Genomic DNA, 11,092 nt, shown 5'->3' with positions numbered 1-11,092 from the left:
GGTATGGACTTCATCTCACAGAGGAAAGAACAAGAGATGATGATTGCTAGTTCCTATGCAAAAGGGGGCAAACAAATTGAAGAAAAACAAATATGTAGCATGTTCCAATACCTATACATGCGTCCAACCATACCTTTCAGTATTTTCATATATTAAATCTCTACAAAAGACATGTGGAGAGATTCATCATTATGCCAAGCCCAGCTATCCTATTTCCTCACCAACAAACTGGCTATCAAGAGCTTAGGGGACTGAATTTTCTCTGAAAACTTCTCCTTATTGCATTCTTGAGTTCCTTATTCCTGAGGCTGAAAATGATTGGGCTGAGAAAGGGAGTGAAGACTGTATAGGTGGTGGCCATCAGAGTGTTACTGTCCATAGAATGGGGGCCCTTGGGCTTGAGGTAGATAATGGATGCAAAACTATAGTGCACAATGACTACAGTGAGGTGGGACACACATGTGGAGAAGGTCTTGTGCCTGCCTTCAGCTGAGGGGATCCTCAATATGGCGGCCACGATGAAGACATAGGAGAGCATGATGAGGAATAAACATCCCATCAGAGCTGTGACACACACCAGGATCACACCCAAGGTGACAGAGGAATTCTCATTCCCACAGGCCAACTTCAAGAGAGAAAACACGTGACAGAGAAAATGGTGGATGACGTTAGACCCACAGAAGGTGAGATGAAAAACTATCAGGGTCACCATCATCCCCATGACTGAGCCACCAGACCAGGTCCAGGACACCAAACGGGCACAGGTGCGGGTGCTCATGAGCACGTTGTAGCGCAGGGGGTGGCAGATGGCCACATAGCGGTCATAGCCCATGATCATGAGCAGGAAGGAGTGAGTGAAGCCAAATGTGAAAGAGAAGAACATCTGGCTGGCACAGGCCACAAACGTGATGGAACGGTGGCTGGAGAGCATGTCAACCAGCATGCGAGGTGTGACGGCAACAGTGAACAGAATCTCAGAGGTGGACAGAGCACACAGGAAGAGGTACATGGGCGTGTGCAGGCTGCGCTCACTCCAGACAGTGGCCATGATGAGCAGGTTCCCCAGCAGTGTGAACAGGTACATCAGCAGGTACAGCAGGAAGAAGATAGGTAGGAGATGCTGTGGGAAGTTGGAGAAGCCCACGAGGATGAATTCAGATACCATGCTATAGTTCTGACCAGAATCGGATGCTGCATCTGCTCAGATCACAGAGGGAATGAAGGCGATCAGAATAAAGATAATGAATCTATATAACAATATACCCTAGAAAATATACAAAATGGAGGAACACAGACGCAGTGTCTTAGGATTGGGAAAATGACAAGGATACTCACTGTTTCTGCTGTTCTTTAGCATGGAACTGAAAGCCGTGAGTGGTGCTTTGAAAAAAGAAAAAGAAAGAAGGTATGTAAGCATTGGAAAGGAAGAGACTGGCTTGTCCACCCAGAAAAAGCAAAAGAATAAAGTCAGAACATATCACAGTGTGAGAGAGCACTGAGCTGTAGAAGACAAAATCTGCTTCCAAAAAAACAGTATTTCTCATAGAATTACACCAGTAGTCATCATTCAAAGTATGAATTTGAAGTAAAAAGTAAGATACCATTCCCACGAGTGACGAAAGTATAAAGAAACAGCTTTCTAGCATTTTGGTCTGGCGATTTCTTTACACTCAAGAAAAGTTGAGCCTCTAATGGGCTTTTGTTTGGGGGCATTATCACTCCCCATGTTCACCAGATTAGAAAGAAACACAGATTTTTCTGACAATATTCAATTATGGATACGTTCTAAAGAAAAATCAACCTGTTCAATGTCAATGTAAGTAACAATTATTTAGGAAAGTAACTACTTTTACAAAATTAACATTTAGTGACAAGAGTGATTTCTTTCCCCTCCTCCTCCTCCTCCTCCTCCTCCCTTTTCTTCTTTCTTCTTCTTCTCCTCCTCCTCCCCTTCCCACTCCCCTCCTCTTTCTCCTTCTCTTCCTCCTCCTCCTTCTACTCCCCTCCTCCTCCTTCTTCTCCTTCTTCTTCCTCTTCTTCTTCTTTCTCCTCCTCCTCCTTCTCTTCCTCCTCCTCCTCCTCTTCCTCCTCCTTCTTCTTATATTTTAGCAAATTTGTCTCATGCTGGCTGGGTGGGAGACAAGATGATGCTTGTATCTACTTCTTCATTCAGGCTGTGGCAATATGTGGCTGTAGTTGAAGCATATGATGAAAATACATCCTCACATTCATTGGAAAACTGAGAACCTTGATGGTTCCCCCAAAATGGTCTCTGGGACCCCAGGGTCCTCATATCACACTTTGGAAGCCTCTGTTGTAAAATATCTAGGAATCAATCAAACATACGAATGCCTCCAAATTCAGAAATTTTTAACATTAATAAAATGTAGAAGGTGATGGGGTGCCTGGGTGGCTCAGTGGGTTAAGCCTCTGGCTTCGGCTCGGGTCATGATCTCAGGGTCCGGGGATCGAGCCCTTCATCCTGTTCTCTGCTCAGCGGAGAGGCTGCTTACCCCCTTCTCTCTCTGGCTGCCTCTCTGCCTGTTTGTGATCTCTCTCTCTGTGTCAAATAAATAAATTTTTTAAAACGTAGAAGGTGATTTGAATACAGAAAAACCTACACTTTCAGATGAGGTCAGCGAGTATGGAAATGATAACACTTCTTCCTCAAATCACAGCACCAGAGCAACTACACTTTCAGTGAATCAGCTGTACATCGCATAGCAGTTTCATCAAATCCCTTCTGAAAACTAAGGTCAGTGCAAAACCATACTAATCTTCTAAAAGTGGAGTCAATAGGGAAGAAATGCTCTGGCGGGTGTGAAGATTCATCATAGACATTATACGCATCATAGTCATTTTTAAGTGTGAACCTGGAACGGACACAGACACTGATCAAATTGATCAGATACCTCAGAAAACAGTCCCACATGAGTCACAGCTTAACATGTGCTAAAGGTGGGAGCACAAATCAGAGGGAAAAGCTGGATTGTTTAGGAGTTTGTGGTGGGAAAACTGGTCCTTTTATGAAGCAAACTCAGTCTGAATTTCTGCCCAAGACCATATGCAAAGGTGGATTCCAGGATTCAAGACATGAATACGAAATATGACCGTGGGAAGTTAATAGGAGAAGGTATAGGAGAAGAATTTTGTTGATCTAGGGTTGGAGAAGGACTTCTTAAACAAACTTCAGAAACACCAACGTTAGGTGTTTTTGAAAGAATGAAAACATCAACAGGAAGAGTATTTGTTCAACAAATGATGTTCTGGATCCAGTTAAGAGTAGGTGGAAAGGTGAGGAAAGATCACTGTCATTGTCCACAGCTGACCAGGGAACATGTTGTAGAATAAACAAAAAACCAGTTCCTTCTACGAGAAGTAGAAATCTCAATGCAGAAATGAGCAAAGGTGTGAGCAGAGAGCAGACATTGGGTATAGCACAAGCAAATGAAAACATACTAAAAAGAAAGAGAGAGAGAGAGAGAGAGAGAGAAGGGACAGAAAGGAAGAGAAATGCAGTGGAAATTCAGTGTCTACGTATTTAAGGTCCCAAATTAGAAAGTGCCCAGTGCTGATCAGCTATGGGGAGAAAGCGATATTAGTGCACTGCCTGTGAGAACTAGAGGGTTAAAATTAAGAGTTCCTGTGCTCTATGCACTAGCACATGTGCTCCTGAGTATCTATCTCCATTGCTGACAGGTATTTATAAGGGAACATGTCAGGGAATGTTTTGTAACATTGCTTGTAGTGGGGAATGTGGAAAGTGCTTGTCCATAAGTGGAAAGAGGGCAGGTCACATGGGCTGGATGCAAACACTGGAGTCCCAGGCAGCAGCTGGATGGACACTCAGTAGACTAAAGGACCCTTAGAGACTCTTAATCATAGGGAAAAAACTGAAGATTGCTGGAGGGGAAGGGAGTGGAGGGATGGGATAACTGGGTGATGGACATTAAGGAGGGCAGGTGATGTAATGAGCACTGGGTATTATATTAGACTGATGAGTCACAGGCTTGTACCTATGAAACCATAGTACGTTATGGGTCAGTTAATTCAATGTAAATAAAAATGTTTTAAAATAATATTGAGTGAATGACACAAAAATGAGATGAATGCTCCAGTATAATCCCATTTGGGTACATGAAATATGGAGCCCCTGAAACTCTTCTGAATGATGCATATCACTATACATTTGTCAAACCCACACAAGGTGCAACACAGACAGTGAACTCTATTGTAACCCATGGGCTGATTTAATAATAATGTATCCATATTGGTTCACCAACTGGAACAAATGTACTACACTAACACAAGAGGTAGAAGAGGAAATGGTATGCAGGAGAGAGGAGGTATGCCTTTTTCTGTAAACTAAAAACTTCTCTATAAATCTAAAAGTGACCAATTTTCTATGAAACTAAAAAAGGAAGATAATTTACAGCATAGGTATGCGCAGAGAAACAATACCTATCTACGAGAGCATGCACAAGTCAAAGAGCATGACTTCAGGGTCTTAGAATGGTGGTTGAAACTGGAGGGAAACAGGGTGGCAGAAAGAGAATATGAACAAAAATAGAAAAGGACATTAAGAAAACCAAGATTATCAAAAGCAGTGAACCAGAAATATCATGGACTCAAACCTCTGCCCCTGTCGTCTGCCATAAAATAAAACAAAAATGTTTTTTATAAATAATTTGAGCCTCATCTACTGCCTAGAGCTCCTGAAATCCTGGGCTCTGGGACAGGACCCAGCCATAATTGTACCCCATGATCTCCCTGGGGTCTTGTTCCCAAGGATCCCCCACAATAGGGGTCAGAATGGAGCCTAGAGGACACAGAAGCAGCAGGATGGGGAGGGACCTTCCTGGAGTGAGGAAGGCTGTGCTGATGACCAGGAAACAGTCTGGTGGCTATGCAGGTGTCCCTCTCAGAAACCCAGACACCGGTGTCAGCTCCCTTCTGTGCCTCATTCCCCTTCACTCAGCATCCTCACCGTCTACAAAATAGCTGCCCCCGTGCTCAGCTCCTCTCCATCTATGTGACTCCACTCCTCTCCCCTGCACTGCTCACAGCCCCAGGCTCCTTCTTTGCTTCCACTCCATTCGGGCTCCCAGAGAGCATTGCCTGAAACACACACCCAGTGTAGTCATCAGAGCCAGTCTTCAAGTCCCAGATTTTGCTGTGTGTTTCTGAGAAAGAAAGTTTCATCTCTGAGCCTCCTCTCCCCCAAATGAAAGTTGGGAGTAAGCAGAGAACCATTTGGAGAAGGTCCATGAGCATTCACAAAAAGGGCCCCATGTTTACCTAAAGTGGGTAGTTATCACTGAATTTGACATCTTTTTTTGTCCTCTAAGCTGCTTTGCTGTCCTCAGTCTATACCACATGGAACCAATTGGCCCCATTGTAAATTCATGGTCTCTGCCCTTACGGGGACCCTTAGTTCCTCTGGTAACCTGACAACCCAGTTCTGTGAGTGGCTGATCCAATCTCCACCCTCCACCTGTCTCACCATTATAGTCTGCCTTCCCACATCCTGCTGGGTGGAGTGGCAGCAGTTCTCTGGGCTGGGTTCCCCAATCTTCTCTGACAGGTGCAGGAGAGAATTCTGTCTACTCTGGTCTCACAGAGGATGGCTCACACACAGGTGTGGAGTCCATGTCACACACCACAGGAGTACATCCAGCTCAACCTTCTGCCTCCCCCACAAGGCTACCCTCCAGGATAGCAAAACCACTGTCACCCAAGTCAGGACAAAACAGCACAGACAAGATACACACCTGGAGCAAGGTTTCTGATCCTCAATACTCCTCGCATTTGGGGCATATCATTCTCTGGGATGGTGGCTGTCTTCTGCATTTTATTATGTTCAACATCCCTGGCCTCATCCCCCCCAGTGGCAGTAACCTCTCCTGCCTTCCTGAGTCATGACAACTGTCTCCAGACATGTGCACATGTTCCCTGTGGGGTAGAATCACCCTAGATTGAGAACTACTGATCTAGAAGTTGCAAAGGACACTAGGTTGGGTAAAGAACACTAGACCCTAAATGGGCAACCCCCAGCATCTGTCCAAGGCTAAGAGCCTGTCTTCTGACCTTTGTCCCAGACCCTGTCCCAATTCCGAGCCTGGGTCTCCCTCTTCACAGCTGCCTGAGTATTGCCACCTACCCTGTCCCTCCTGGTTGCCCTCAGCCTGTGCTGCCTCTTCCAGGAAGCAGCCAGCAGGGGAGGGTAGAAGAGGCTCTCCAGCCTGAGGCTGTCCGCAGCACACAACAGCAGGTGTGGGGCCAGACCTCAGGGCTCCTGGAACTGAGGCTATGTGCTTTATCCCTGCTGCAACTTCCCAGGAGGCTGCTCTCCAGGGCCTCCCCAGGACACCAACCTTCAAGGTCAGCCCTCAGAGTCTTGAGAGGCCAGGAGGATCATCAGAGAGGCTCTGGGGACCTGAAACCTCTACTCCTTCCTCTAACACTCCAACACAATAAAGACTCCCTATTATCTAACTCTGCCCAGAGCCCCAGCTCCTGCTCAGGCCTAGGAACTCCCAGTCTTGGGCGAGATAGGACAGGATTAGATGCCCTCAATGAGTTGGGATCAGGGCAAGGTCAGAGGGAAGGCAGGAGCTAGAGCAGCCCAGAGTGGGAATCTAGGGCTCTGCAGTGGGATCAAGGTAGCTGGAAGGCTTCCCAGAATAAGGGTAATTTAGAGCTAGGTCTTGGAGAATGCTTTCTTTTGGTCAATAAAAGTGTTCAGTGTCTTCTGGACAAACTGGATAGCCCCGCTTCTCCCCTTGGTTGACTTAACCTATCTCTGTTTTCATGGTGATCCAGCCAGAGAATCCAAATTAGTATGTGAATTCTTGGGCTATAATAACTCACTTGGTCTTGTCCAGTGTCTGAGACAGAGCCCCTATGTCCTTGTCTCAGGAGTGATACAGTGGCTTCTGTATGCTCCTGAGATGAGTGGTGGCTGAGGCCTCAGCCTGAATAATTATAGGAAGGGGGCTACTCCCCAGAACAACCAAGGGGTAATTAGAGAATTGGAACCTCCAGGGAGGGGACAGGGGTGGAGATTGATGCTCAATTAGGGATGAATGACTTAATCAATGATGTCTGTGTAATCAAACTCCCATAAAAACTCCCTAAAAATGGGATTCAGAAACCTTCCCTGCTGGTGAATACACAGCGGTGCTAGAGGGTGGTGTGTGCAGAGAGGGCATGGAAGTTCCTTGCTCTTTCCTCCATACCTTGCAGGATACATCTCTTTCATTTGGCTGTTTCTGAGTTGTTTGTTCATAATAAACTGGGAAGAGTGATTGTTGCATTTTCCTGATTTCTGTGAGTTATTCTAGTAAAGTATTCAAACTGAAAGGGGGAAATGTAGAAACCCTCACCTTTGTAGCCACATCAGGCAGAAGCGCAGGTGTCCTGGGCACCCAGTACTTGTGACTGGCATCTCCAGGTAGTTAGTGTCAGAACTGAACAGAATTATAGGACACCAACGTGGTGTCTGGGTAGTTGGAGAACATGGTCATTGGTGTGGAAAGAACTCACACATTTGGTGTCTTGAGTGTTAGAAGTAGAAACAGTATACTTCCTCTCTCCCTCCGTCCAATCAACAGCACTGTCCATTCTACCTCTGAAATCAACCTCAGTTTGCCACTCCACCCCATCCAGGATGCCCTCATGTACCTCTCCCCATCTCTTCCTGCATCTGCCCACCCTGCCTGCCCTCAGCAGTCTGCTTCCCTCACATCAGCCAGAAGGGGTCTCTAAAAACAGGAATCTGACCATGCTACTTGTGCTTAAAATGTACCTATTGGTATCATCAGTTTGCAAAACTGTTTGGCAGTATCTATTCTAACTAAACATAGGTGTTCCCTATGAGTTGGTATTTACACACCTAACTATAGACCCAACACAACACATAAGTATTAATCCACCAAAGGACATGTACTAAATGTCATAAGAACACCCTCATAGGAAGCCCCAACTGGAAACATCCATGAGAATGTTCACATAGTGGAATACAGCTCTTTCCTCTTGCATATTGCATGGAGCACTGGGTGTTATATGCAAACAATGGATCATGGAACACTACATCTAATGATGTACTGTACGGTGACTAATAAAACATAATAAAAAATAAAATTTACCCAAAAAACACATTTATTGGTCCCCATTCCCCTTAAAACCAAACTCATCAAGTAGACAGCATTGTCTTGCATGCCCATGCCCTTCCCACCTGCATGCCTTTAATTCCAGAAATACACTAGCGACCTTCAGCTCTCCCTGGTGCACTGAACATACCATTGTCCCAAATGCACTATGCCTTTTTCACCCTGAGCCTTTGTACTTGCTGTCCCCTCTGTCTAGAAACCCCTCTTCCACCTGCCTGGCTCAGCTGAATCATATCTACTCACCCTGCAGGACTCCCACCAGTTTCAAAGTCTCTAAATCCCAGGCTGGTTGTGTGACCCACACTTAACTTCTGCAGATCCCTAAGCTGTCCCCAACACCCCTCCAACCAGTCTGTGCTGTCATCTTTGGTTATATGGCAGCTTCCCTCAGTAGACAATGAAAAGGACAAAGCAGAGCCCTAGCCCTTGGTCATTGCTGGATTCAACCACCTAGAATATTTCCATATAAAATAAGCCTTGGATAACATTTCTTGACTATATGAATGAATAAATGAGGGTAAAGAGCTCATGAGGACATATAGCACTCCTTTCTGTCAATGATCATGGGCAATGACTACTATGTGGCCATCTGCCACCCACTGAGATACAATGTGCTCATGAGTCCACATGGCTGTTCTTTCTCATGTCCAGGTGCTGGGCTGGTGCCTCAGTCATGGGGATGATGATGACTCTCATAGTTTTTCACCTCACCTTCTATGAGTCTTAAGTAATCCATGATTTTGTCTACCATGTTCTTTCCATCCTAAAGTTGGCTTCTGGGAAGGAGACATCCTCTGTCATCTTGAGTGTGCCTTGGTGTGTGTCATAGCGCTGATGGGATATTTATTCCTCATCATCCTCTCCTATGTCTTCATTGTGGCTGTCATATCAAGGATCCCTTCAGCTGAAGGCAGGCACAAGATCTTCTCCGCATGTGTGTCTCACCTCACTGTGGTCATTGTGCACTATGGTTTTGTCTCCATGATCTACCTCAAGTCCAAGGACCCCACTTCTATAGACAGTAACATTCTAATGGCCATCACCTATACAGTCTTCACTCCCTTTCTCAGCCTAATTATTTTCAGCCTCAGGAATAAGGAGCTCAAGAATGCCTTAGAGAAAAGCTTCCAGAGAAAATTTAGTTCCTTAAGCTCCTGATGGCCAGTTTGGTGGTAAGGAAATATGACAGGAGGGCTGCGAATAATAACATCTGTCTCCATAGGACTATTGTAGGGTTTCAAGGATATGAAGATATACATATCCAGAGGTGATAGATGCATGCTCAGTATTTGTTTACCCCCCTTGCACAGGATCTAGTGATCAGGATCTCCTGTTCCTGACCCTGTGTGATGAAGTCTATCCCATTACCTCCATCAGAGAATGTGTTATCTGCCTAAGGGCCAAGAGGGCAGCATCATGTAGGTATGTCTGGGCATTGATGCACAGGGTTCTTCTTGAATGGACAAGCATCTGATAAGCACCATAAGGATAAACAAAAATAAGCATTATAATAAAGTGTTGACCCTTTGCTTTTTCTAAAAAAGATTTTATTTAATGAGTGACTATGGACTCCAAGAAACAAACTGACGGTTTTAGAAGGGAGGGGGGTAGGAGGATGGGTGAACCTGATGGTGGGTATTAAGGAGGAAACGTATTGTATGGAGCATTGGGTGTTATACATAAACAATGAATCTTGGAACACTATGTCAAAAACTAATGATGTATTGTATGGTGACTAACATACCACAGTAAAAATAAATAAATAAGGACAGAGGGGCAAAAGGAGAAGCAGGCTCCATGCTGAACAAGGAGCCCAGTGTGGGGAGTCAATCCCAGGCCCCTGGGATCATGACCTGAGTCAAAGGCAGACACTTAACTGACTGAGCCACCCAGGCATCCTTCATTGATCCTTTTCTTACAAGCATTGTATCCAGTGTTTTATAGTATTGTGTTGTGTTGTGTTTTTCCATAGCCTGTTTTATTTTTTAACATTTCTCTTATTTAAATTTAAATAATTAACATATAATGTATTATTAATTTCAGAGGTACAGCCCTGTAATTCATCAGTCTTACACAACACACAGCACTCACCATAACACATACTCTCCCCAATTTCCAACACCCAGTTACCCCATCCCTCCACCCCATCCATTCCAGCAACCCTCAGTTTGTTTCTGATGATTAAAAGTCTCTTACAAGCGTCTCCTTCTCTGGTTTTGTCTTGTTTTATTTTGTCCTCTCTTCCCCTATGATCTTTCTTCTGTTTTGTTTCTTAATTTCCACATACCAAGGAGATCATATGATAATTGTCTTTCTCTGATTGACTTGTTTCGCTTAGCTTAATATCCTCTAGTTCCATCCACATCATTGCAAATGGCAAGATTTCATTTTTTAATTTTAATTAATTATTATTATTAATATATAATGTATTATTTGCCCCAGGGGTACAGGTCTGTGAATCATCAGGCTTACACATTTCACAGCACTCACCATAGCACATATCCTCCCCAATGTCCATAACCCAACCACCCTCTCCCTACCTCCCACAATATTTCATTTTTGATGGCTGCATAATATTCATGTGTGTGTGTGTGTGTGTGTGTGTGTGTGTGCGCGCTTATCACATCTTCTGGTCCATTCATGTGTCAATGGACATCTGGGCTCTTTCCATAGTTTGGCTGTTGTGGACATGATATTATTGCTATAAATATTGGGGTACACATGACCCTTTGGATCACTGTGTTTGTGTTTTGGGGGTAAATACCCAGTAGTGCAATTGCTGGGTCCTAGGGTAGCTCTATTTTCAACTTTTTGAGGAAACTTCATACTGTTTTCTAGAGTGGCTTGACCAGCTTGCTTTCCCACCAACAGTATAAGAGGGTTCCCTTTCTCTGCATCCCCACCAACATCTGTTGTTTCCT

General features: G+C 44.7%; 1 protein-coding gene and 1 pseudogene across 1 annotated transcript; one reads left to right on the top strand and one right to left on the bottom strand.

The window, feature by feature from the left end:
• Nucleotides 1–235: 235 nt before the first annotated feature.
• Nucleotides 236–1,174, bottom strand: LOC116874088 (olfactory receptor 10H3-like). Its single transcript, XM_032868511.1, has one exon. The coding sequence runs from the start codon at nt 1,163–1,165 to the stop codon at nt 236–238; it is 930 nt and encodes a 309-aa protein (XP_032724402.1). The 5' UTR covers nt 1,166–1,174.
• A 5,135-nt stretch (nt 1,175–6,309) lies between these two features.
• LOC116874058 lies at nt 6,310–9,329 on the top strand (annotated as a pseudogene).
• Nucleotides 9,330–11,092: the final 1,763 nt, after the last annotated feature.

This window comes from Lontra canadensis, unplaced genomic scaffold, assembly GCF_010015895.1.
Source record: "Lontra canadensis isolate GAN:19392208 unplaced genomic scaffold, GSC_riverotter_1.0 scaffold35, whole genome shotgun sequence".
Lineage (NCBI taxonomy): Eukaryota > Metazoa > Chordata > Mammalia > Carnivora > Mustelidae > Lontra > Lontra canadensis.
This window is presented reverse-complemented; position numbering and strand designations above follow the sequence as displayed.